This window comes from Triplophysa rosa, linkage group LG13, assembly GCF_024868665.1.
Source record: "Triplophysa rosa linkage group LG13, Trosa_1v2, whole genome shotgun sequence".
Lineage (NCBI taxonomy): Eukaryota > Metazoa > Chordata > Actinopteri > Cypriniformes > Nemacheilidae > Triplophysa > Triplophysa rosa.
In genome coordinates, this window is record NC_079902.1 from 12,723,656 (window position 1) to 12,750,398 (window position 26,743).

Genomic DNA, 26,743 nt, shown 5'->3' on the forward strand with positions numbered 1-26,743 from the left:
GAAATATGGCATTTTATATTACTCACAAAATGAAGGGGCCAAAGATCTAGAACAAGTCTTTTATTGTTTTGCGAGGACATAACCAGAATATCTGTACAAAAGAGAGACTGCTGTTCCTCATTGCATGACTTCTTTCCAGCTCTGGACGAGTTGGTGGTCCTGGCAGAGAACAGATGGAGGGGGATGCTGAAATGAGCCGTGTGTTTACAAGCCCAACTTGGTCCTTCTCCAGTGCCTCCTCTTCGAGTTGTACCTGCAATACAGCAAACAAATTAATTCCATGGAAATTCAAAGCAATGTGCATTAAGCAAATGCTGAAACGCGTTTTACTACTTTTAATGCTTAAATGTTTGTGATTAGATTGTCAAAACAAATCTTTTACTTTTCAATATATAGCAATAATCACAAATCAGCACCAATAATAGCCAAGCAAAGGCCTAGTATTTAATAACCACTGCACAAACTAGGGATGTAACGATTCACCATGAGCCGGTTGAAAATTGACTATAACATGTGACAACTCAAGTCGGTTGAGACGTTATAAAAACCGCAGTACATGTTTTGAACAGCAGCTGTTTTTCTGCAAACTTGGTAAATGTGGATATGCTGATATTTCTTAAAGTAAAAGTTAGGAAAAGCACAGACAAAGTCTTAGACTTTTGTATTCATTGTTTTATTTGATTTGGAATGCGTTTTAAAACTGCAATTTAGTTTTGTTATTTGACATAAAATAATTCTTTGTAAAATAAAAATATGTGCAGCATTAGAGAAATAATAAAAGGGCAGTTGTTCATTTAAAATTTTCCTCAACTCATTCTGTAAAAAAATCGTGATTAAATCGCATGGTGATATAAGAATCGTGAATAGAATCGCATCGCAAACTGAGGGAATCGTTACATCCCTAGCACAAACAGATTTAACAACTCACTTTTGCATATATACTAGAATAAAAAAATTGTGTCTCTGAAACAAGAGCATTTACTTGTCATACAGGATGACAGTACTTATGACTCTGTAACAGAAGAATACTCTCAGCAGGATAATGACAGTACAAACACAAAATTTAGCACTGTAATTGCGTCCTGCTTTTACTGCCAGGGACAGTACACGAGACACAAACCCACAAACACAACCACAGCTTCAATCACTCAAACGTGAATGTGCAAAACTGTTCAATACACCAGCATCAACCCTGACAACGTACCTGATCTTGTTGCCAGTTTTCATCCTGATCCACTGTGGGATCGGCCTGTTTTGCTTCTGCTTCTTGGCGAGAAAGCGTTTGATCCTGAAAGTCTTATGCGATGCCTGAAATAAAAAAAGTTAAACACTGTGAAGCCATCTGACTAGCATGCGCAATGGCTGAAGTTAGCGAGCCGCCGGCACTATCCAACAAACATGACAAATATCTTATCACAAATCTATTCTTTTTCGTACATGAATCTCTTAAATGATCAACCCAACCTATCAATAACTTCGACTAACACACAAAATCGAGAACGGGTGTAAGAAAAGAACTATTTACACGAGGATGTTTGATGATTTTCATTTACCATTTTTTGAATCGCTATCCGCTCAGCTCTATAGCGGAAGTCGAAGAGACGGAACCATGGGCAACACGAGCGCTGTATATCCGCGTTTGGAAACAAACCTGCTACTGGAATCACAGCGACACCCAGTGGATCCACGAAGCACAAGCAATGTTTACAAGCTTATTTGAAGAGATAGTTCTCCCAAACATTACAAAACCTTTTGTTTTTTATATACCGTCTTTCAAAACCTGTATATTACTTTTTCTTCAGTGGCACATAAAATAAGATATTTTGAGTGTCTCGGGTTACCAACATCCTACAATAATCTTATTTTCTGTTTGGCAGAATAGTCGTACAGGTTTGCAATAACATGAGGGTGAGTAAATGTAAGAATCTTCATTTTTCAAGACTTGAGGCATTAAGACAAGCAGTCGTTATTTTAAAACTAAACTTTATGTAATTCAACAAAATACAACAAGACACTTGAAGTAACACATAAGTTTCATTTATTAATTTTGGATTTTTCGTCACAGTTTTAACAGAGTTGCAACTACAAACGGAAAACAAGCTGTGTTTGTGTTATATTATTTATGGAAACATACAATTGAGTGACAGCACATCCAAACCAAGCTAATCTCAAGTTGCATTTTTGTTTGTGAGTGGTATGATAGGCTTCGGCTCAAAAATTAAGGAAGGCCACATCTGTTGTTGCATATAATTAAGTTAACTCGCACAAAAGAACAAACAGTTGTAAAGGCATTGGCATCATAAAGCATGGCTCTTTTTTCCAAGTGACCAATTTCTAAGTTACATTGAACAGAAACGGTTTTTGCTTTTCACAAGCTACATCCATGCTAAAAGAAGTCAAAACAAATGTTACTGATTGTCTTTAGTGAGATGCGCTGTCGGTTTAAGAGGTTTAGGTAAGGCGCAATATGAATTTTCTACAGTGGAACAGTGATAGGTTTTAAGCAAGCTTGATCAGACCTCTTATACAAACTATGAAGCAGAAAAGCGTGTGAAGTAAAAGCCTGGCTGTGTACCAAAAGTAAGGTCACTTTAAAGATATCATGGTCCAATCACTTTGGCGTCTCTCTTTGTTATGCCCCGCTTCTGAAATCTACCCATCATTCAGGAACTGAATTACTCCTTGCCTTGCTCATAAACAGAAACTTTGGGGGGCTCATACAGGCACTGGAGGGCTATGTGCTCTCATGTCATTGCGAGAGAGTTGTTTTTTTAAAGTGGGGGAAATTCTTATGATGGCAGCACCGTGTTTTAAAGATGTAACTTTGCCCTGATCAGAACAGAGCCCCTCCTCTCTTTAGTAATCATGCCATGCTAGAACAGCATCATTTCCTCACTCCGCCCCTTTCTCTTGCGTATTTTTCGGCTCTTTATCAGCCCTCTCCTGTCCATCTCCTCCGCTACCACCTCCTCCTCCTCTGTTACGGCTCCTCGCCCCAGGCTGGTACAGTTGAATTGCGGGTCGATCCTAAGGCAGAAATGTTAAGCGTTCGACTGTTAAAAGCCAAACACAAGAGATTTATTAGCGTGTCAAAAAATGCACCTACCTTATTTCTCAGACGATCCTTTTTGGCACTGTCATCCTTTCTGTTTTCTTTTGACGGCTTTTCAAGATTAACATGCCCAGTTGACTCTCTGACATTCTCATGCTTTCTCTTTTCCCAAACGCGCTCCTTTTCTTTTCTCCCTTCATCTTCTCTCTTTTTGTATGTGTTTTCTCCATCATGTCGTTCCCTTCTCCTCCTCCGCTCCTCGTCCTGTCTTTTGAAGCGTTCTTTATCTTTCTGTCTCCTTTCTCTCTCTCCGTCACGGTCCCTGTAATCTTTATGCCCACCATCCTCTGATCTGCATGACACAGAATTAAGATGGTAAAATAATTTAGACATTAAGTCATACACTGTGTCCTGGGATCAGGATTTGTGTCCATACATTTATTGCACTTGTGTGCTGCATTACAGTCTGGATTGCTTTGTCATGCATGTTATTAAAAAAACTGAATAAAACCTAAATTGTTTTTGTTACTTATTTCTTTTGCGGTTAAATATATCTGAGGACTCCAATATTTTTGCATTCCACTGTTTAATGTATCTTTACACATGTAGTGTAAGGTTTACTTTATTCATGTTCCTGAAATATGCACTGTGGCACATTTTGCACGCTGCATGACACTTATATGTTACTTGTTCACCTGCAAATGCTCTTTAAATTCAATAAGAATTATTAAAGAAATATGACTCAGAATAACTGTGCATCATTTCTTAATCAAATACATTTCTTCCCAGCCCTAGTTTAGCCAACTTACTTGCCCGCCTTTTCCTCTCTGAGTTCACCATTCTGTCGTTTTTTCACGTCTGCTCCTCCGGGAGCTCGATCTTCTCTTTGTTTCTTGGGCTTGTCTTTTGACTTCTCAGTTTCACCCTCTTCTGCCTTCTCTGGTTTCCTCAGGAGCTAAGAGACAAAGCAACAGGTGTCAGTATCTTACAAGTATCATATTTAGCTGAAGAAATAATGTCACAATGCAAGACAACAGGAATCAGATGCATGTACCTTGATTTTTGGCTGTTCTTTAAATTGGTCCTTATCTTTTTCAGATCCCTTTTCCCCTTTTTTCAATTTCTCAGCCTCTTTTCGCTTTCTTCTGTCCTCCTCTCTCCATTTACGCCGCTCTTCATCTCGTAAACGTTTGCGTTCCAGCTCTCGCCGTCTTCTCTCTTCTTTCTTCTCCTCTCTTATTCTCTGGCATTGACAGAATGAGAACACATGAGGGGACCACACATGCAGTATTGCGTAACACAAGGAAAGGACACCAAATGAGCTGGTGTCAGCCTAATGCATACTTGCAATTAAAAAATATATTCAGGATATAACTTTATTTTACCTGTTTATTCTTAAGGAAGTCCAAGAGAGGGGTTGTTTTTTTAGCTGGAAAAAAGACATTTGTAAAGATTTTTTTTAATTAGTGACTGATACGATTGATTACTCAAGTTGTTTTGATTTATGCAGAAACTCACAACTGAGTTCTTTCGTCTTGGCCTCTATTTCCTCAAGCAAAGTCTCAGGGTTGGAAGGAAACTTTTCCTCATCTCCATTGTAGATCTCCAAAAATTTATTATAATCAGCATCTAATAAGAAACAGGAATATATTATATGATCATTTTTTAAAGTTAACTACGGTTTTTAACTAAAACAAACAAAGTGAGAAGTCACCATCATCAATTGTTCCACTTTTGGCATCCTTTTTTTTGTTCCTTTTCTTAGCAACTTTCTGAAATGGTGCAAACTCAACAATGGCTGGATATTCCTGACCTATAATATGGAAAACAGACGATACAAGATTTTTACAGTTCAACTGCATCCTGAACAATATTGATATGAACTCACATGAAACTATAATGAGAAGCAAAAACCAAACCTCGATTATCAATAAAGACATAGCCATCAAAGCGGTCTCTGAAGAGAACTATGTCCTCTTGATTTTTGAAATTCAGATATGCTCTTGCAAAGAGATGAGGGAAAAGGCTGCAAATAACAAACATATCTTGCTTAGCATATGAGCATATCGTTTATCTGTGCATAATCCTCATTTTTGGTTGCACAAACCTAGTGTCGCTAGAGAAAAACTCCAAGTAGTCGACTTCAGGAAGAGGCTGAAGTTGCTCCACTAGTTCATCTTTAGTTAGACTGGGAGGGAGACGTCGGATAACAATCTAATTTAAAAATAAAGACCAGAAACCAGTTTTAAAATGACTCTTAGGACATCTTATACACTTAAATACATACATGATAACTATAGTCAGATGCTTGCTGTGAATGGTAGATATTATACAAACATGTTAGTGGCTGCATGAAAAGCATCAGATATTTATAAAAAATCACATTTAATTAAATCTCTATATTATTGTGCTAACAGATAGCCAACCCCCGGCCGTCACTGGAAAACTTTGACAGAGGGATTTGCTAACTAGACTGTAAATATTTATCATGTTCAGGAAGATTGATAAAATAGCGAATATTAAATCAAAATGATATTTCCACCCCTTTACAAACAACAATTCACGGTATTTTTTTTAAAGAAAAGACCAGTAGCGTTTTGGATAACGCGTTTATAGGAGGAACGTAGCCAGCTAGCTTGCTAACTAACGTGAACTACCTTTGTCATAGCCTCCTTCTTCTCTTTATTTGGCTTCTCTTGTTTTTCATTTTCATCACAATTTATTTCCACTTTCCTTTCTCTAGGACGCGTATTTTCTTTGTCCTCCTTCATGATCCCTTTTTAACTTTTGCAACAATCTCTTTGTACGTGAACTGAGTCGTGCTAAATCCAGTGTCCAACTTTCCTCAGTTGTTTCTCGGTGTCACCAGCAGGCGGTCTCTGATCTAAGAATCTATGAAAACAGGCAAAGAGTTTCCACTCTGCATTAGCATTGCTGTCAGATATTTAGTAGCTTAGATGCTATTGTTGCTTAAAAACCCTGCCTTGATTAGTATTTGTCACTGCTGAGGAAAATGCACTTAAATATATCTAAATATATATATATATATAAATCTCCTTAAATATCATATTAAAAAGAAAATTAGCAACACCCTTGTGTAAACGTAAGCCTATTGCACGGAGAGAGAGTGGATCGGCTAGATTATTGCACTGGCGTTGCTCATTCGTACTGTTTTGTTTCATTTAGTTATTAAATAAAAAGATAGCTAGATAGATAAACTAATAAATAAAATAAAAATGAGTCATTCATCTGATTTTAAGTGATCTTTTATTTAAGTTTAGCTAATTGGTACAGAACGCAATTTATTCTCAAGGCCGCAGGGCGACGCTGTAGTTTTCCAGAGGCGTTTTTCAGTTGCGGAAGTGGATTACTATTGAACGTTTCGGAAGTTGTTTTCGTGACCGTCATAGGGGCAGACATTTTGCCCCATGTAGACGGCAATTTTCGAAGATTTTTTAGCAAATCTTTGCATTACTCGTGTCTGCTAAATCAGTTTTTCTCTGTCCTTGTACTCAAGTTTCACCACAATCATGTGGTATGAAATTTTGCCCGGTTTTGCTATTATGACCGTTTGTCTGTTCGTTCCTGGCATTGCAACTACTTACATCCACAAGTTCACAAACGGTGGAAAGGTGAGTGATTAGGAAAATCATTGATTTTGACTCATGTGTCACTTTAAGGTCATTGCGTAACGCGTCAATGCTTCACGCGTTTTACTATTTTGTTTCAGCCTGATTTTTGGCTGATGTTTCTTCCTGCCTTGTTATAGCAGTATGTTATCTATGCACATTGCATATGTTATTTTCCTCCAATATTTCTATTAGGAAAAGAGGATTGCGCGGGTTCCTTATCAGTGGTATTTGATGGAGCGAGACAAGAGAGTGTCTGGGAGTGGTGTACACTACCAAGCCAAGGTAGTAACATTTCTCACTATTGGTAATATTGTCATTAATGCAAGTATTTTACAATGCTCCTTTGTTTATTTTACAGGGACTTGAAAACATCAATTGAAGAGCCACCCAGCTGCCCTTTCAGAATCTTACATGTACATTTGTTCAGCTGTCTATTAAAATGTTGTCTTTAAGTTATTAACAGTGGATGATTTTTTATACATCTGATCCAAGGTATAAGTTTAGTTATCTATGTGAATAATTTACATGGGTTACAGTATAAGAATCATTGATGTATTAAATGTATTAGAATTTGTTCCTGTTTTAACTAACGCAAGGTTGTGGGTTCGATCCCAGGGAACACACACTGTTAAAAAATGACATGTGTAGACTAAATGCACTGTAAGTCGCTTTGGATAAAAGCGTCTGCCAGATGCATAAATGCAAATGTTAATATACTCTACCATAACAAAAAAGGTTGAAAATGAAAGTGGACAATGCATATTGCTGATTGCTTCAAGCGGTATTGTGCAGTGTAAAGGGATGTGATAAGCTGTCAAACTGTACTGAAGTAGAAACATTCTTATGTAAGTGTATCTCGTGTAGCTATATTCTTATTGGATAAAGCATCCATATAGATTGATTTTAAAGTACTTAAGGACAAAAAGAGACCAAAATCCACTTTTATATTAATTTAGTAGAGCATTAGTGGAGAAAACTCAAATGACCTGTGTCAGCAAGTGGCCATTTAACATGCGCTTTCATCCGTAACACATTGCTTACATGACACTATTTCAGGAGCACACCCCAGAATTACACTAAAACACTAGCATCCAACACCACAGCACATTAATCTGATATAATAGTTGTAGATGGCCGTCTTGCTTGCAAAGTAAAAATATTACTTGCTAGCTAGTAAATACTTATCTTTATTACTTCCAAGAACTAAGGTTATGGATATAAGAAGCTTGCGAGGGGTAATTACATAGATGCAGACATAAAATTAAAAACAAGAAACTTTTAGTTCTGAAATCTTGAAGAAACACTCAAAGATGTTGAAATTAGACGGTAAGATCTCAGAACTTGCAGCGTTGAGGCACCCAACAAGTACTTGGTAAGTTGTTTTATGAACGCATAGATCTGTCTTTAAAGGTTCTTTAGTGCAAGGAATTTCAAAAGTTCATACAGGGTAATTAAAGCATGACCCAAAGTGTTTCACATGACAATTTTATTTAGATGCAATACACACATACAAGTGCTGCAGTGAAAAATGTTCCACTGATCAGAACTTATTCGTAAAAATAAGGATCATAACAAATGTGTTAATCCAGCATCAAGCTGATAAAACTATCAAACCAATATTTAAAACAAAATCTTAGTATGATCTTGTTTTTTATTGTTGTCTGCCTCTAAAAAAACAAGACATTCTACTTCTCATCTTTTCCTTTAGTCTTTCTGTACACCATTTCCCTGAAGCTGGAAAGGATTTTACTCTCTCTCTTTCTCCTCTCTTCCTGGTTAAACGATGCAAGTGCTCTCTTCTCATCGGCACTGTAGATCTGGTTTTCTTTTCTCAGACGCACAGCCTCCATACGCCGATGTCTGAGGGTGTAAAATGTTTAATAATTGGCATATCATAAAAAAAAGTACAATACATAATCTATCGGTTATAACATATATCCATAGAAAACCCTACCTGCTTCCACTCATGACATATCCAGATTTCTCAAACTCTGAAATCTCATTGCTAGTCAGACCGATTTCACCTCTTCTTGGAATACGTTTTCCAGCTTTCACAAACTCTGCCATGGCTGCACCTTCACCTGGTAGCAAAGCGTGTCCAAAACTACAGAAAAGATGACATTGCACATTAGAGAATCAGCTTTCAGATAAAAAAAAAAGAGTCCAGGATGACAATAAAATCTTACTCTAGAGGTTTATCATCTTGGGATAGGTGAGTGAGAGGCGCTTCGGGTCCAACAACATGTTCCCCAACACCAGTTTTCTCCACCCATGAGATTTCATTTACATCCTCATCCTCGGCCTCTGACTGATCACTGTTCGAGCTACTGGACTCCTTGTGATTCTTCTTTGCCTTCTTTTTCTTTGACTTCTTCCTGCAGGTAAAAAATATGTTGCCTTGATCAACAACCATGTGCTTATGTATGGCCAGTGTTTTTTATTGCTCAAGCGGTATGAAATATCACACCTTGGTGTTTCAACTGAGTTCCTATTTTTTGCTTAAAGGCAGGGTAACCGATTTTCGAATTACGCTTTAGACAACTTTAGAGTCGGGCCGAGTACCAAAACAACCTTGTAGCCAATCAGCAGTAAGGTGTACAGGACGCACATTAGCCGAGCGCTGACGAAAGCGACAGATGGGGGTAGGGGTGTGTTTGTTTTGATGATTTGAGCATCAACAACGGCTAAGAGAAATCGGACGCCCCGCCTTTAAATGACACACTTACTTTTTACTTTTCTTCTTTCTTTTCTTCTTTTTCGTCTCCTCTGAAAAGAAAACAGGTAAAGTCTTTATATAACAACTTAGCTTGCTTTACATCACATAACATAACATGTAATAACACGTAAGCATTTTGGAATAAAAGTAATGTTGCAAACCTTCAGAATCACTCGCTGACTCGCTGTCCTTCGAGTGCTTCCTGTTCTTTCTCTTTTTGGATTTCTTCTTTTTCTTTTTCTTCTTTTTCTTGTCATCTGTGGGCATGAAAACAGTAATGGGGATTAGTCCTTCTCAAAATTGAAGTTCACATTCAAAACATGGTGTTTTAATCTACTTTGTGACTGAGATAAACATGACCCTGAGATACACCTTACCCTCTGAACTGGATTCGGAGCTGCTGTTTTTCACATCCTCTTCTACAGGAGTGTGCTCATCTGAGCTATTGAGAGAGATATACGTGAGATACATGTGAAAGATTACATAAACACTACAATGCAAAGTTTATATTGGTAAAACTAGAGGGACAGGAACTAATTATAATAACCTAAACTATTAATAGTAGGTGTAGACAGGGCATATGACTGTTAATATGTGCTTGTGTTATTTCAAAAATAAATTGTGTGAATGTGATATGCACCCATATCATAACTGCAAAATAGCTCACTATTTCACTGCTGTCACCAAAACTTGTTGAACTTACTCAGGTTCTCTGACTCGTGGTGAATAGCCCCAGACCTCTAGACATCCCAGTTCACCAATTCTCTCACGTTCTTGCAGGCGCCTTAACATAAAAAACAAAGAAAATATTACATTAAAACACTTTTTCTCCTACAAGCTACCATGATCATGTTAAATTACTGGCTTCTTCAGATATACATCCACATCATGGTGACAATTCACTCACCACAGACTCCAGACTTTATACCTTTTATTTGATACAAACAATTAATCATATAACTTGTATCGTTTATAGAGAACATATCCTTTGGTTTAATTAAAACACATAAAATTACCTCGCGATGAAGGCGTCTTGTCTCTGTCGCTGAGCATCATCTCTCTTGTCATAGTAGTCAGATCTTGATCCAGGGCCGTAATCTCTGTCCCTCTGATCGGACCAATATTGTCGATCTCGTTCTCTGGACCTCGACCGACTGCGAGAAGTCGCCATTCGAAACCGGTTTCGATTACTCTCTCTGTCCGTGTACCGGGGTTTGTGGTCGTCCTCGTATTTGGAGTTTCTCAGCTCTCGGTTCGGTGAGCGGCTGCGCGAGCGACTGTGGCAGCGTCTTTTCGGACTCACAGAGTCCGAGTATTTTACCTCAAGTTCGGGCATTATTATAGAATGGCTCACTAAATAATTTAAAACAGTTTTCCTTTGTGGTATATCTCAAAACGGTGTGTTAATTACATTTTATTGGTCATGTCGCAGTTCAGTGAGAGCACGCAAAGCTAATGTACCTAGCGAGCTATGATTTTAAACGTTAGCAGTTTAACGCAAAATATTTAACGTTAATTTAAACTACATTGACTTACGGTTGTGTTGAGATTCACCACAAAGTTAAAAGACACATTGAACGAGTGCCGTATGAAAAAGTTGTACCAGTGTGTTTACGTCTCCCTCACGTTGAGTTCTTCTATTGTAACCACACGTGATTAACCATTGCAGGATAAACGCATTATCGCCACCTAGAGAGCGTAAATGTACTTACATTATTGGTTTGCGTTTTGGAGTGCATTAAAAGAGTGTATTCTACAAAAACACACTGCTGGTTATAATATTTTAATAGTTTGTCCTAAATATGGAGACTATGATATAGTCTTTGATTATCATGCCTTTTGTGTCATTGCGTTACACAATACAGCGCCTAGGGTTCATGCATGTATTTCATCACACACAAAATAGTTGGCAGTCATTTGCAGAAGAAAAAAAGTTTGCTTTGAAAAAGTGATCAAGTTAATTTGTTGTATTCAATTTAAAAATAATTCCTTGGAGATGCTCCAAAAATAGGCTATAAGTTTAAGTTTGTTTGTGGTATTCCATTGTTCAGAAAAGCATGGCGCTCGTGCTTAAAGGGATAGTTCACCCAAAAATGAAAATTCTGTCACCATTTACTCATCCTCAAGTTGTTCCAAACATGTGTAAATAAATATATATTCCATTTGGAACGCACCGATAGTTCCAGGAAATGCCAATGATCATATTCTATCGCTGTTCTTCAAACCTTTTCAGGTATTTTCATGATAATAAAGTATATTCTTAATGAATGTTTGACGAGTGTTGCTTTTTCAAATGCATGTTATAAACGACTCCGTCATGCAGTGAAACAAGCCTCTGGTTCACGAGCATTCTAGAGATGACGGAAGCTAGACATCAACTTTAATAGCGCTCTCAATATGGATATTTCTCTTAAAGAAATGCATCGATTCGCTCCACAAAACCTTTGTTAAGACAACGGAGCCGTGTCCAGCAGTTTTTTGATCAATGGATGCACTTTTTGGAGCTTCAAAAAGTCAACACCCACTCACTCCCATTCTACCGCTTGGAAGTACAATGATACGTGGTATCATAACTCCGACTGCATTATTCTTCAAGAAGAAAACCATATTCAGTTAGGATGCCTTGAGGGTGAGTAAAACATGGGGAAATTTTGATTTGGTATAAAGTATCCCTTTAACTACTTCAAATCGTTGCAGGTTACTATGGGGTTGTCTTTGCAATGTGATCATTGAAGGACAGCTGTTCATCAAATATGACTCCGAGGTTCCTGGCTGTTTTGGAAGGAGTGATTGAAGTTGGATGGTGAGATCGTGTGTTGCACCGTGGGGTGTGCCGGAAACACGAGTAGTTCTGTCTTGGCAGGGTTCAGCTGGAGGTGATGCTCTTTCATCCAAGCTGAGATGTCTTCTAGGCAGGCTGTAATGCGAGCTGCTGCAGTGATATCGTCTAGGGCGAAACGAGATGTATAGTGTCGTCCGCATAACAAGTAGAACGCCGAATGCACAGAAAGTAGTCTGAAAGGGAAACTTAAATTTAAACAATAATCTTTATAAGCTATTCTTTAGACTGGCAAATTCAGAAATATTAATACGAATTTAAACCTAAAGCCTTGAAATAATTTAAATCTAATGAACCCATTGCACGAAGTAAAAGTTGTTTCAATAAGATGTAGGTAAAGCGGACACATTCAAGTCTGCAGTCTCGAAATAATGTGAACATACAGTCGTTTGCATTGTTTGTTTGTCTATTAACATTCAGCACACGTCTGCAGTGACAGACTGTTGTGTTGCGCGACTCCTGTCGGCCGCTGCGAGCGAGACTCGTTCATCCAACACAAGGAACTCGAGCTCCGTTGTGTTGTCCACGGCAACTGCATTGTCGCTGTCAGTATTGTTGATCAACAAAAGGAATCGTGGATTTTAACGGGTCTCACTGCAGGTATGTTATTCAGATTCAGTAGCTCTTTAGATTTCAACTTTGATCCATAATAACTTATAGCCTGCACATGCGTTGCTGTGCATCATAGTCTGATAGGCCGCGGTTTGCCGCCAAACCAGGAAGGAGAGTTAAATTGAGCCATTTGTTTTTGTTTTCGGGATGACCACTGCCCACCCTAACAGTTCAGTATGACATCCTCAAAAAGCGGCTGTCTTACAAAAAATGCATTTCGTTTAAATGAGGGAAATACGTTTACGTCACTTTGCATATAGCATATCTCTTTAAGCTCGCCTTTTGTTGCTATACAGCTAGCCAGCTAGCGTGCTTTTGATTCTGCTTACGCGCTTTCACGATTGCGATACAGTATTCACTTTAAAGGTGAAAAACACCTTGTAAAATATACTTTTTTTCTTGTGAACAGCCAGTGCAACTGCATATTTATGTTTGACCATAAAGCTTTTGTTGTTGTTAGACAGCTGAAGTGTGTCCGTATTTATAAATTTCTTGCACGCTGGAGGCACACCGTCGTATATCTTTAGAAAGCTTTGTAATGCTATAGCGTGAGTCCAAACAGCAATTTAAATTGTTGCATTTATACATTTATTTTGATATTATATTGGTTAAAGGATGTATATAACACTTTACTCTTGTTTTCCCACAGGGATGTCGAAACTTAAGCTTATATCTGTAGAGGACACCGAGTACCCAGCATCACTGTTGAAGTCCATCAATGAACAGCGAAACAATGGTTTATTCTGCGATGTCACCATAATCGTGCAAGACCGCAAGTTCAGGGCACACAAGACAGTGCTGTCAGCCTCAAGTACTTATTTTCGCCAACTTTTCTCTGTTGCCGGACAAGTTATAGAGCTGAACTTCATTAAGGCAGACATATTTGAGATGATTTTGAATTACATATACAGCTCTAAAGTCTTCAGAGTTCGATCAGACAAACTTGAGGATCTCATCAGCGCTGGTCAAATTTTGGGTGTGAAGTTCATAGCCAATTTAGCAACTCCTCTTGCACAAGTCAAGGGATTACCCGGCCTGTCCAGAGAAGGAGACAACAACAGTGTTAATTCTTCAGAGAAAAATGGAGAAGAGCACAATATGCCGATCATTACAGAGTCATTCTCGCTGTCTGCTGAAGAGTTCAACATGGCGAGCTGTGGTAAAGAAAAGGAAGTAGACTCTGACGATGATGATATTCTTTTTGTCTCAAAAACAGAAGCCCCACAAGCTCAAAAGACCAAGTTATCTGAAGTTAATAACGTAGAGTCAGAAAGAGGACCAGAAGCTAAAAAACAAAAAGTCATAAATGAGGAAGGGATGGGCTCTAAAAGTTCAGCGGACCAAGAAGGAAAAGACAAACTTCCTGAATGTACAGAAAAAAATCTTCCACTCCAAAACAACTTTCAGCCTCAGTTTCCAAGTACCGTGATTCCAGCAGGATCCAGTAGCGGTTTTATCACTTCACCTGTCAGAACCAACTCAAATACTGAGCCCACCACACCGACTCCCATGACCACTCCAGATCCTCACTGCACCTCAGTGCCTCTGGAAAACAAGGAGATGGTCAGTGCTCAAAAAAAGAAAGCTCTTCCAGGACAGTCGCCAGATCAACAAAGTAAACTCAAACTGTCAACTTATAGCCACAATAATGGACCAGGGAATAGAATTAACCCAGTTTCAGCAAAAAAGACAATAACGTTAGACAAAGCTTCGGAAATCGATTCGCTATCACCGGGTTGTAAAGTCTATGCTAACATAGGTGAGGACACCTATGACATTGTGCCTGTAAAAGAGGATCCAGGGGAGGGTGCTGCTCCTGGTAGAAAATCCGAAACGGCACACGGAGCAGACTGTGTGAACAATCACTCGCCCCGTGGAAAGAAAAAAATCAAGCAGGACCAAGACGATCACTATGAAATTGTAATGGACGGCAAAACTTTCTTTGTGTGCACCGTGTGCAAGCGTCCCTACGTGTGCCTGACAAGTCTCAGGCGTCACTATAACACTCACTCGTGGGAGAGAAAGTATCCGTGCCATTACTGCGACAGGGTTTTCGCTCTGGCAGAATACAGAACCAAACACGAAATCACTCACACGGGGGAAAGACGCTACCAGTGTTTACTGTGCCATGAAACGTTTCTCAATTATCAGATTTTGTCCACTCACTGCAAGCAGATTCACAACCAGGACCCTTCAGGAAGAAAACAGAAAGATGACTCGTGCAACAACTTGTACCGTCTATTGCCTTGTAAAACATTGCAGTTGAAAGCGTATTCCTTTGTGTCCGAGAATTCAGAGGGAATACCGCCGGTCACTGACGACGAAGGCGTTCAGCATATTAGCCCGGGTAAAGAGCACTTCACAAACCAGGCACTTCCATCGAGCCAAAGCAAAGCACTGAACTGGGATGATGTTTTTGCAGAACCCGAGACACATGCTGATGTTCGAGCTGAGCCCCCTCCATTACCCGTGAACCAAATAAACGCGAGCACAACAGAATTTGAGTTTGTTATACCAGAGACGTACTGAGCAAAGTTGTTCACTGCTCTGGCTTAGGTGCCTTGTGTTTTTTGGGGGTCTTTAATATGAGGGGTAGACGTGGTTGTGTGTTTTTGGACCAGATGATTCATCTTAACTCCTGTATCCATCAACCATCTATCAACTCGGTTGTTTGCAGGTGCTTTTTGTTTATGTACATTTCGAATCATGTATTAGCTTCGGTTTACAGTTTCACAGCTCATTATTAAATCCTAAAAATACTTTTTAGACAAATGATTAGGTTGGTAGACAATATGTATGTTTTGTATAACTACTGTACGGTAGGCCTGACTTTTGAACTGTCATCTCTATATTTTCTATTGCTTTTTCGGGTTCTGTTTTGAGGACCGAACAGCCATGTTGGATATAATTGGTAGAGATCAATTACACACTGTTGCAGGAAAAATGCTTTTTTTTAACAATCTTGGAACTGTGTTTTAATGCTATTTGGATAATGTTATGAAAAATGAGCTAAAATTAATGGACCCAATTCAGCATACTAACTTCACGATTCCTTTCACAGACATGCTAACATGTATTTTTATTTTCCATGCAGTACTTTTTGTAGTTATTAATGTTCGTTTGGCACTAGATATATTAATCTAAGTATTAATGGGAGGTTCTGGTTCTAAGAACGAGTTTGAAAGTATGTATTTATAGTTCTTGTTGATTGTAATCAAGTTGTAATGAGGATGGAGTAAATAAGTGGAATATTTTGGTTGTCTGTCCATTAATTATGCTTTTAAAGTTGTGAAGGTTATTTATATGCAGGCCATACAGTGCATCCGGAAAGAATTCACAGTGCTTCACTTTTTCCACATTTTGTTATGTGACGGCCTTATTCCAAAATGGATTAAATTCATTATTTTCCTCAATTCTACAAACAATACCCCACAATCACAACGTGAAAGAAGTTTGTTTGAAATCTTTGCAAATTTATTAAAAATAAAAAACGAAAAAAGCACATGTACATAAGTATTCACAGCCTTTGCGCAATACTTTGTTGAAGCACCTTTGGCACCAATTACAGCCTCGTCTTTTTGAGTATGATGCTACAAGCTTGTCACACCTATTTTTGGGCAGTTTCTCCCATTCTTCTTTGCAGGACCTCAAGCTCCATCAGGTTGGATGGGGAGCATCGGTGCACAGCCATTTACAGATCTCTCCAGAGATGTTAAATCGGGTTCAAGTCTGGGCTCTGGCTGGGCCACTCAAGGACATTCACAGAGTTGTCCTGTAGCCACTCCTTTGTTATCTTGGCTGTGTGCTTACGGTCATTGTTCTTTTGGAAAATGAGCCTTCGCCCAAGTTGGAGGTCCAGAGCGCTCTGTAGCAGGTTTTCATCGAGGAAGTCTCTGTACATTGCTGCATTAATCTTTCCCTCGATCCGGACTAGTCTCCCAGTTCCTGCCGCTGAAAAACATCCCCACAGCATGATGCTGCCACCACCATGCTTCACTGTAGGGATGGTATTGGCCAGGTGATGTGCCTGGTTCAGTCTTTGTTTCATCAGACCAGAGAATTGTTTCTCATGGTCAGAGAGTCCTTCAGGTGCCTTTTGGCAAACTCCAGGCGGGCTGTCATGTGCCTTTTACTGAGGAGTGGCTTCCGTCTGGCCACTCTGCCATACAGGCCTGATTGGCGGAGTGCTGCAGAGATGGTTGTTCTTCTGGAAGGTTCTCCTCTCTCCACAGAGACATGCTGGAGCTCTGTCAGAGTGACCATTGGGTTCTTGGTCACCTCCCTGACTAAGGCCCTTCTCCCCCCGATCGCTCAGTTTGGCCGGGCGGCCAGCTCTAGGAAGAGTCCTGGTGGTTCCAAACTTCTTCCATTTACGGATGATGGAGGCCACTGTGCTCATTGGGACCTTCAATGCTGCAGAATTTTTTCTGTAGCCTTCCCCAGATCTGTGCCTCGATACAATGCTGTCTCGGAGGTCTACAGACAAGAGCTTGGTTTGTGCTCTGACATGCACTGTTAACTGTGGGACCTTATATAGACAGGTGTGTGCCTTTCCAAATCATGTCCAATCAACTGAATTTACCACAGGTGGACTCCAATCAAGTTGTAGAAACATCTCAAGGACGATCAGTGGAAACAGGATGCACCTGAGCTCAATTTTGAGTGTCATGGCAAAGGCTGTGAATACTTATGTACATGTGCTTTTTTTTGTTTTTTATTTTTAATAAATTTGCAAAGATTTCAAACAAGCTTCTTTCACGTTGTCATTATGGGGTATTGTTTGTAGAATTTTGAGGAAAATAATGAATTTAATCCGTTTTGGAATAAGGCTGTAACATAACAAAATGTGGATAAAGTGAAGCACTGTGAATACTTTCCGGATGCACTGTATATCCACACTAATACTAACAGCGTTAACATGAGGACCTAAAACAACAGATTCATCTCTTATGTCTGGAGAAAAACATACAGGAATGACCAAGCCAACGTTTAAGGGTCCTATTTGTAACACAAAGGACCTCTCATTTTTGAGACCATCAGATTTTTGTACATATATATTTTTTTATTTTTTACAGCTTAGTCTTGTCTTTAATAAATTAGGATTTGTAGAATCTGTGAATATGATAAGATTCCTTCTGTTTGTCAGGATGACAACGGTTTCTTCCTTTATTAAAAGAAAAAAATCATATTTATTATTTGGTCTAGTGCGGTATAGAACACAATAAAGCTTTAAGGAAACTATACATGTATTTCTTTTATTTTTAGAAGCATTATGTCAATATGAAGGATTTCTCCTCTATGGTGATAACCACCAGTCAATCCTGAACATTTCGACGCATGTTTCCTCGATATCAAAAGGGTATTACTAATGAAAATTTACAATGCACCCTTTAACAAATATAATCTACAAATATAGTCTGTAATATGCATGTTTCAAAACAGCATATAGACGGTTTCAGCGGCAACAACATAAACAAATGTCACGTGGCCCAAGCTTTGGGTAGACCTCCACAAAGAATCAATAATTGTGGAGTAATTTTAATTAAATTTAATACAATTAGTATACAATAGAATAAAAATAAGTTAATATTAAAATAAAATTGTTATATTATAACCAAACTCAGACCAGAAGTTAACTTCGGTCCAGGGACATGCGTCCGATGAAATCGTCTATAATGGATTTAAATACAATGTCAAATGCAAGCGACAGTTTTTTTGACCATGCAGATTTGTGGTAAGAATAAAAATAATCACCTTTCCATTTCAAAATCAATGGTAAATAATGCGTAACATAAGTATGGTAAAAAAAATGTTACAAGCCAAAAAACCCTAAGCACAACATAGTTACCGTCAACCAGGTAGTAATAAGACTTGAATTGTAATAGCTCTACTCATTTAGCTTGAGTAAAGGACAATGTTCTTGGTATAAATCAAGCACATAAAGTACAGTGTACAGACTTAACATTCACAGTGAATACACAAACAGACAAAAAGAATACTACAAGTCTTAAGACTTCATTCTGTTGTGTTACGAGAAGGCAGTTTGTTTGTTTATGTACAACATGTACAGCATTGCACATACTGATATCATATTTGCAAATTGAACAGAAATGTTTACTGGTTTTGTTACTACATTGTGAAAATAAGTTATTTTTAATTTGTGTAATTTTGTTTTTTTGCAAAGCTTTTTACATTTGATGAGTCCTTTCATTTCTTGATAGAAACAATAGCAAAACAAAAAGGCAGATGAAAGTGAGACCTAATACTATATACAACTATTTAAAAGCTTATAACTTTGCATAATTCAAGCAAAGGACATTTTTTTGTCACAGAGGATTATTTGTATTTGTGACCTGATTGTTTGCTTGATTTAATGCAAAAGAAACGCCACATATTACAGGTTAGATCTTAACCTCCTAATAAGCACTCAGAAAATAGTAAGATTCTGCCTCAATATGTACAGTTCTTTACAATCTAGCTGCCAAAAACAGTTAAAAACAACTCAAGTAACAATCTAGAACTGTGAATACAGTCAATTCTAAAAACAATAAAGTGCAAATCAATTGCAAGACAAGATTTGAGACTTGTCCACGTGGGGCAGAGGAGATGCAAAACAGACACTTTGTGCCACTTTTGAAGAGAGACGTTCACATTGAGTTAGGCAGAGGATGACTGAATCACAAGAGACTCGCAGACGGTATCACTAACAGGAAGAGTTGGCAAGCCGGGTGGAACTGTACAGGAAGCGGACACACATTTTAAGGCTTATCTGTGAACAGTCTTGATCTCATTGCGAGGCTAGTTGTTACAAGGTATAGTCCTATTGTACAGAGGCTGTATCGCATGAATATTTTACACATCAGATTTGTTGACTCGAGCAAATGTGTTCAAGGTTTAATGTTGCATATTACATCTGCTCTATGGTGATGGATGCTGTAGTCTCTTCACACCGCCTCCCTTAATAACCAATGGCACTCAATCTGAAGAGCCTCCTCTGCAGATATTGTTCATTCAGAACAATGATTGTTCATGATTGGTGACACTAATATCCAGAAATGCCCATATGGCAGCAAAAACCCATTGGTTTGCTCCTCAGGCTGGTCCCTTAGGGGCTGTATGGAGGGGGCTTCTCATCAGGTGGATAATAAGGAGGAGAATATCGAGGTGGGATCATAGTTGGCCACATGTGACTGGCTCCAGACTGGGAATCATCAGACAGGCCTGCAGAGTCAGGAAACATGCTGGCACCCTGTAAAGACACGTTTTCTAACATTCAGTATTTTTCAATATTCTTCCATTTTCATAACATGCACATCTAAGAAGCTTAGGTTCTGTTGCATAAATTTAGCTGTAGTATATTATATTAAAGGTACTTGCAAGGAGGTCTAGCATGCCATTCAATATTAAAATATTTGCTATATTATAGCATTATAGTATATGCTTTATATGCTTCTAAAACTAAAAGTATACTTCTAAATGGTCATCAATGGGGAAATATGCCTGTATAATGATGTACAGTCAATATGGGCTAACCACTGCCAGCTAATCCCTATAGTCTTGAATAGCCCAAACCACATTTTTGATTATTGAAAATCTATACTTCTATGTGAAAATGTATATACACATCCAGATGTAAATACAAATATTACAGCATGCAGCCCATATAGTCCAAATGGTGGTTACCTGAAAGTCATAGGCAGTGTATGGAGGTAAGCAGGGGGCAGTGTTGTAAAAAGAATCGGAGGTGGTGGGTCCAGGGGTCTCTGGGGGTGGTGGTACAGGGAGAGGTTCTGGCTCACAGGAATCTGATGCTGCTGTAGGCATCTTTCAAAAATAAAGAGTGAGACCCAATGAATATTATGTGCACAGTATGTATCGATTTATTTGTTAGTAAAGATCGCAAACATTCCTCCATCTTTCACATTTCTGTACCGAGAGGTCACGTCGTGATGTTTTGATCTTTTATTGGTCTCACACATTAACGTGACGTGAATTCGCAACTTTGCTACGCAGCGAAATGCGAAATGTCTTCGGACGGGCTTGCATTTCTGGTCTGTCGCATTCGCATGTGTATGCGTATGAATGGAAGTCAATGGAGCAAAAAGGCAAGTGTGACCGGGGCATTAGGTATTATTTAATTTAATATATAATTAAGTTTAAAAGATGTTACTTTTATATTTCGGTTCAGTTCTAATTGATCGGTTGGTTGGATTTTGTTCTAATGTTTGTGTAGTATTTAAAAGACAGGAAGTGCTTCTGGACCAGCATTGTTTACTTGCAAAATGGTCTGTAGTGTACCACTAAATACAGCATATTTTAAAATTACTAATATTACCGTTCAAATGTTTTTTTACTCATACTAGTGTCTAATTACAAATTTTTATTCATATTTTTACACATTTAAAAAATAACAGTAATAGTAAACTCAAAACTATGAAATAACACAAATGTAAATGAAATTTAGTGTAGTCACCCCTTCCCTGGGAATTGTAAAAATTTTCTCCTAGCATTTCTTGAGGTCTCACTTTAAAAAAAAAAAATTCAAAAAAAAAATAGCTTTGTAATGAAGAAAATGAATATGTTAGCCCAAACATATTAATGTTCATATAAACTAATCGCAAACATTTAAAGTATACACCTTCAGAAAAAAAGGTTCGGATCATAAGAAAGATTTTTTCTGTTTTCTTAAACTTTTAAACAGTAGTGTAGTATATTTTAGGAAATGTGATATTTTCTGTACTGTTTTCTGCTGTGCATTTTGATCTTACCATGTCCTTAAAGCCCCCCAGGACCGCTGCTGTGATGATGCCCAGAAACAGGGCAACAATGTTGAGGATAGTAGCAGACCACAGCAGATGGTAAAGATGCACAACATCCTGGCAGCTCCGCACCTCCGTGTACTCATGATATCCACCTCGCAGCTCCACTCGACTGAGTTGGTTGGAGTGAGTCCAAGCAAACACATTATTGCACAGCATTTTTGTACAGTAACAGACACACAATGGTGACAGGAAATGTAACAAAAAAAATGCATGACGGAATGGCGATTCATGCGATAAAACAAACAAAAACATCTGCATACCAGCGCACATCACTCTTAAGAAAAGCATGAAATGGATAAATATATCCGACTCCCTTATGTACTCTCACTGTCACATAAACTAAATTGTCGCTGTCTCTCCTCACCTCTGAAAGAGGAACCGGAGGATGAGAAATAACGGTTCCTCTCATTTCATCAAGTATGTAACTGTACAGACAGTACAGTGACGGTACACAGCCACACTTAATACTTTAACAACAACACATAATGGGCTGTCAATGTCATCGAGGGGCTAGATGTAGAAAGACCTACTTCCAAATCATGGAGGATTTCCTAAATTTTTTCAAAACCTCTTTATTCTGAAGTCCCATAAGAGGATGCTCTCTGAAACATAAATAAACACAAACGTTCTTTCGAACAGAGCTGAATTTCAGGGGAGAAGCACACACCAAATACAAGCAAATATAAACCAGAACGTAACCAAGGTAAAACAAGGATAGCAGTTTTTTCCAGGTCTGACTGTTTGCAGGAGTTATCCTACGGTTAGTTTAGGGTTAACACTAAAATGGGAAGCAGGCACACGCGCACATACTTGCCACAGTTGTAAAGGTCACAGCAGTAGCAGGTGTTGCTCTTCACACGCAGGTTACACGAGACCCGAGATGCAGTTTGACATTGGACCTGAAAGACAGATGTGTGTTTTCTTAATGGGATCCTACTACATAAGGGACAGTTCACCCAAAGACAAAAAATGTGTCATATATATTCGACCCTCATCAAAACCTGTATATGACTCTTTGTGGAACACAAAAGAAGATATTTTGAGAAATGTACAATACAATAGAAGTCAATGGGGGCCGATGTTGTTTGGTTACCAACGTTCTTCAAAATATCTTTTTTTGTGTGTGTCTTGCAGAAGAAAGAAAGTCATACAGATTTCAAATGACATGAGAGAGAATAAATCATTTTTGAGTGAACTATCCCTTTAAGAGATAGTTTGTAGGTTCATGTAAACAGACCAACTCACATCTGTATCAAAAGAGGTTCCACTGGAATAATATACACATCGGCCTGCATATACAGGTCTCAGGTCCTTTGAAACAACACATGCGGTCATGATAGAGCTTGAACATTTCATATTAAATATCTTATTTTATATAATACATACAGAGTTTGAGCTTCTAATAGCAATGTTTTTGTAATACATGGTGCGGAAGAACTTACTATATGTCTTGCAGCAAAAACTCCATCCACAATAGCGCAACAGAAGGCAGCCACCACACCAAAGCTGATGAAGACAATGGAGGCCACCAGCTGTAAGCAAAACAGCAATGTCAAACCCATTCACCTGGTGCACTCACTGCCTATGTATGATTTCCTGACTAACGTCTGCAGCCAGACACTGAATTGGCTTGTTGTGTCTGGCATCTTGTAGTGGTGTTTGTTCTGGGATGTGGGGATAGTGCTGTCTGGACACGTTCTTCCTGAAGTGTCATTGATTTGGTACTGTGCCAGTCTCTTAGGGAGTGCTTTTACTGCCTTTCCCCCCTCCGCAAGAATTTAGATGCACGTCACTTACTTTTGTCTGCAATCCAAATTTATGTCATTCTTGAAAATAAAGGTGCTACATAGGTGTTATATAAAATATTAGAAATAGAGGTAATATGCCATGGAAGAATCATTTTGACTGTATGGTTCGTTTAAAGGGACAGTTCACCCAAAAATGAAAATTCTGTCATCATTTACTCACCCTCGAATTGTTCCAAATCTGTATAAATTTCATTGTTCTGCTAAACGCAAAGATATTTCGAAGAATGTTTGTAAGCAAAATTGGAACAAAACTACTATGGTAGTCAATGGTGCTTCAGAACTGTTTGGTGTCCCACTATGTCTGTATTCTATATTCAAAACAAAGAAATTCATACAGGTTTGCAACAACTTGAAGATGAGTAAACGATGACAGAATTGAATATTCGATTCACAAAATATTACCTGTTTCACAAAATGTATTTATAGTGTAAAAAGGTTACTTAGACTATTAAAAGAAAAATAAGAAATGTTTCTTTTAAGAACCATTGACTGAATGGTTCTTTGGGAAACAAAAATGGTTCTTCTGTGGCATCGCTGTGAAGAACCTTTTGTAGCACCTTAATCCAAACAATTTACGATTGAAAAACTATTTCCCAAAAACATTTTAGCTGCTCAAATTTAAAGGGACAGTTCTCGCCAAAATAAAAATTCCGTCAGTTCTTGGCCACCATTGACTACCACAGTAGGAAACATTACAAAGGTAGTCAAAAGTGCCCCAGAACTGTTTGCTTTCCTACATTCTTCAAAATATCTCCTTTTGTGTTCAATAGAACAAAGAAATTTATAAAGCAATTTTTCCTATTATGGTCAGAACGAAGAACTGTATACAGATTTGAAACATCTCGAGGTTGAGTAAATAATGACAGAATTTTCATTTTTGGGTGTACTGTTCCTTTAATAAAAACATAATAATAATGATCTTATTTAATCATGTTCTAAAAATAATTTCTGATACGAAATCATAGAGCATTTTGTGTGCTGCAATGCAAGCAATGAAATCTGACATCTTGTTCAGAGGAGTCTGCTTACATTTTTAGTGACCTAAAAATAGCGCAGAATCTTTCTGCACAAAAAAAAACCAATCAGTAAAACTTTATTCATATTTATAATCAAGTCTTAACTTTTGGACTCATATGCTCACCCCACTTAGGTACTCTCTATGGATGAAGGGTCCATCCTGCATTGCGCCCCAGTAAGTGTTATGATCCGGCCAGCATGCTATCCTCATGCATTCTTTATTGGGATCGTAGCACCTCCTATTCCCTCTGCACTGCACTGGCTTCTAAACATTCCTGCCTGGACTTCCATCCCGCTCCCCTTACACTGAGCTATTTCTGGGTGCATCTCACCACAAGCGGTGCAACATGCTCTGCTATTCAATCTAAACTCGCCATGAGCCGTTTCTGCCATTATGACAACCTTACAACAGGAAGCTGATTTTTGACAGCGTGGGTGTTTGTGGTTTCAATTTTGTCTATACATGATAGAATGTACTGTGCATCTCATGTAATAAAACCCGTCTTACCATCTGCCTCTTATTCTCTATCAAATGGGCGCCGATGATTCCAAGAAAGGATCCGAAGCCAAGCTGAAAATATCACGGGGGGAAACTCAGTCACTATACAAATATGATCATATTTTAAAGTCCTCACAGGTAGATGACCTCATCTAATTACGCCCTCACACACATAAACCGCACATTTCCACAAAGCCTTTTGTTTTCCACAACAGTGTTTTTTATTTTATGATGTGGTCCAGTTAAAAGCTATACATAAAATCTGGTCATGCCACTATCATATAGTATTTCAAAACAGCCGGTCCCTAAGGAACACCAGGAGAACACCTGTTACGTGCACGAAACGTCCCTCACTGTTACATAAAAGCAGTAGGTTTCTTCCGGGCTGTTTGACCGGTACAGATTTGCTCTTGAAAAATGAATGGAATGACTTTCCTCAATTAAGGCTTCGAATAATGAGGTAATGCACATTGGTTACAATTGTGGCGAGAATAAGTGGAAAAACTAACCAGCGAAAGGCTTTTCCTCCACTCAATACTCATCACAAACCCATTTATACAGCGAGACAGTGTTTTGCTTTCTGCTATGAGCGTGACTGTGAACAACATTACTCGAATACTTACAATGACTCCAGGATAGTAGCCGCCCACTGTAATGTTTTGTGTCCTAGTGGTAGCGGCCAGACCAAAGACCAGGATAAGTATGGATACAACAAGAAGCATCACTGTGACTATAATTGACTTTCTTTTTCTCCTCTTAAATGACCCTGTAACAGACAATAAGGAGGACGTCACACAACAACACACACGCCCTTTCCTCAAGCAACATTGATTATTCATTCTATCCAGCAGACTGAATACAGACATGGGGTGAAGCAACCATATTTGACCTCTTGTTTTTTCATAGTGTCTGCCGTTTCACTGCCACAACCCAGATAGCCAAATAAATGTGTCTGGTGCTTATATGACTAAATAAAACATGTAAACAAGATTAGGCCGCATACAAATAAAATTCCACATATTGGCTGTATGTTTTCATATTCTCAATCACCGTTACATCGACATTGTGCATCCAAAACATACAGGAATGTAGGTTATTTGGCTTTCGTGACAGCCTATTTTGATAACTACGAACAATAACGTCGTCAATTAAACGCTACAAACGTAAATTCGTGTATGTGGGTGTCCGTAATGATCTGCGGGCGCAGTGAATGCCATTGACCTTGTACTCACCCATCGCATCTGAAGTAGGTATACCGCTGCCTTGCGCATTCAGCCCCGCTGGCATTTTAATCGGAGGATATGCAGCATTAGCTGCAGCTATGATTTCAAGTCAAAAACAAAGAATCTAGTCAGCGAGACAAAAATGCCTTCCTTTAGTGTTAATGATGGGAAACTCCTGGCTTGCCGTGGCATTCTTTGACACCATGCGAGCTCCTCTCATCAGCATCAGTGTGTGTTCGTGAATCCGCTATCCTCCTTTCTCTTCGCCCGAGCTAGAGCCGCTTGCGCCGCACGGAGTACCGCAATGCGCACGCGCGAAGAAGCGGATTCGCTCGCTGCCTTCTGTTCTGTGGGTCAGCAAAATGTTTACTGTTTACTGGCATAATTGTTGAAAATCTAAAAATACTGGCGTACCGGTCACATAATATCTACGCAATATTCCAGGAAAACACTTTGATGTAATTCTACAAGTACTGCACCTTGATGACGTTTAAAGCCTATATTATTACACGATAGGCTAGTG

At 38.7% G+C, this 26,743-nt stretch overlaps 6 protein-coding genes and 1 non-coding gene across 9 annotated transcripts; 2 read left to right on the forward strand and 5 right to left on the reverse strand.

Annotated features, from left to right (window-relative positions):
• Positions 1–45: 45 nt before the first annotated feature.
• On the reverse strand, positions 46–1,662 carry rpl39 (ribosomal protein L39). Its single transcript, XM_057349575.1, has 3 exons — positions 1,554–1,662; positions 1,205–1,308; positions 46–253 (listed from the first exon to the last, which is right to left on the reverse strand). Exons 1-3 carry the CDS (start codon positions 1,554–1,556, stop codon positions 205–207), a joined length of 156 nt encoding a protein of 51 aa, XP_057205558.1. The 5' UTR covers positions 1,557–1,662; the 3' UTR covers positions 46–204.
• Positions 956–1,089, reverse strand: LOC130564300 (small nucleolar RNA SNORA69). Its single transcript, XR_008964228.1, has one exon. It is a non-coding gene; the product is annotated as a small nucleolar RNA SNORA69 (small nucleolar RNA).
• A 342-nt stretch (positions 1,663–2,004) lies between the features above and the next one.
• On the reverse strand, positions 2,005–5,916 carry upf3b (UPF3B regulator of nonsense mediated mRNA decay). Its single transcript, XM_057349505.1, has 10 exons — positions 5,710–5,916; positions 5,160–5,266; positions 4,972–5,078; positions 4,767–4,865; positions 4,571–4,681; positions 4,438–4,481; positions 4,107–4,295; positions 3,862–4,007; positions 3,107–3,404; positions 2,005–3,027 (listed from the first exon to the last, which is right to left on the reverse strand). Exons 1-10 carry the CDS (start codon positions 5,821–5,823, stop codon positions 2,893–2,895), a joined length of 1,350 nt encoding a protein of 449 aa, XP_057205488.1. The 5' UTR covers positions 5,824–5,916; the 3' UTR covers positions 2,005–2,892.
• Positions 5,917–6,434: 518 nt separating this feature from the next.
• Positions 6,435–7,172, forward strand: ndufa1 (NADH:ubiquinone oxidoreductase subunit A1). Its single transcript, XM_057349468.1, has 3 exons — positions 6,435–6,684; positions 6,877–6,966; positions 7,043–7,172. The coding sequence occupies exons 1-3, from the start codon at positions 6,583–6,585 to the stop codon at positions 7,061–7,063; spliced, it is 213 nt and encodes a 70-aa protein (XP_057205451.1). The 5' UTR covers positions 6,435–6,582; the 3' UTR covers positions 7,064–7,172.
• A 966-nt stretch (positions 7,173–8,138) lies between these two features.
• nkap (NFKB activating protein) lies at positions 8,139–11,058 on the reverse strand. The gene is made up of 8 exons (XM_057349467.1): positions 10,417–11,058; positions 10,104–10,184; positions 9,778–9,842; positions 9,562–9,657; positions 9,411–9,450; positions 8,871–9,059; positions 8,639–8,788; positions 8,139–8,544 (listed from the first exon to the last, which is right to left on the reverse strand). The coding sequence occupies exons 1-8, from the start codon at positions 10,734–10,736 to the stop codon at positions 8,370–8,372; spliced, it is 1,116 nt and encodes a 371-aa protein (XP_057205450.1). The 5' UTR covers positions 10,737–11,058; the 3' UTR covers positions 8,139–8,369.
• Positions 11,059–12,688: 1,630 nt separating this feature from the next.
• zbtb33 (zinc finger and BTB domain containing 33) lies at positions 12,689–16,109 on the forward strand. Its single transcript, XM_057349429.1, has 2 exons — positions 12,689–12,839; positions 13,501–16,109. Exon 2 carries the CDS (start codon positions 13,503–13,505, stop codon positions 15,378–15,380), a length of 1,878 nt encoding a protein of 625 aa, XP_057205412.1. The 5' UTR covers positions 12,689–12,839; positions 13,501–13,502; the 3' UTR covers positions 15,381–16,109.
• Positions 16,110–18,104: 1,995 nt separating this feature from the next.
• On the reverse strand, positions 18,105–26,524 carry tmem255a (transmembrane protein 255A). 3 transcript variants are annotated; one of them, XM_057349430.1, is made up of 10 exons: positions 26,230–26,524; positions 25,621–25,763; positions 25,007–25,069; positions 23,116–23,205; positions 22,919–22,984; positions 22,484–22,572; positions 22,204–22,275; positions 21,620–21,782; positions 20,535–20,675; positions 18,107–20,100 (listed from the first exon to the last, which is right to left on the reverse strand). In XM_057349430.1, exons 1-10 carry the CDS (start codon positions 26,282–26,284, stop codon positions 19,957–19,959), a joined length of 1,026 nt encoding a protein of 341 aa, XP_057205413.1. In that variant the 5' UTR covers positions 26,285–26,524; the 3' UTR covers positions 18,107–19,956. The 3 variants fall into 3 exon arrangements, with proteins under 3 accessions (XP_057205414.1, XP_057205413.1, XP_057205415.1); XM_057349431.1 differs by lacking the exon at positions 25,007–25,069 and having other exon boundaries at positions 18,105–20,100; XM_057349432.1 differs by lacking the exon at positions 22,204–22,275 and having other exon boundaries at positions 18,108–20,100; positions 26,230–26,523.
• Between the last annotated feature and the right edge of the window lie 219 nt (positions 26,525–26,743).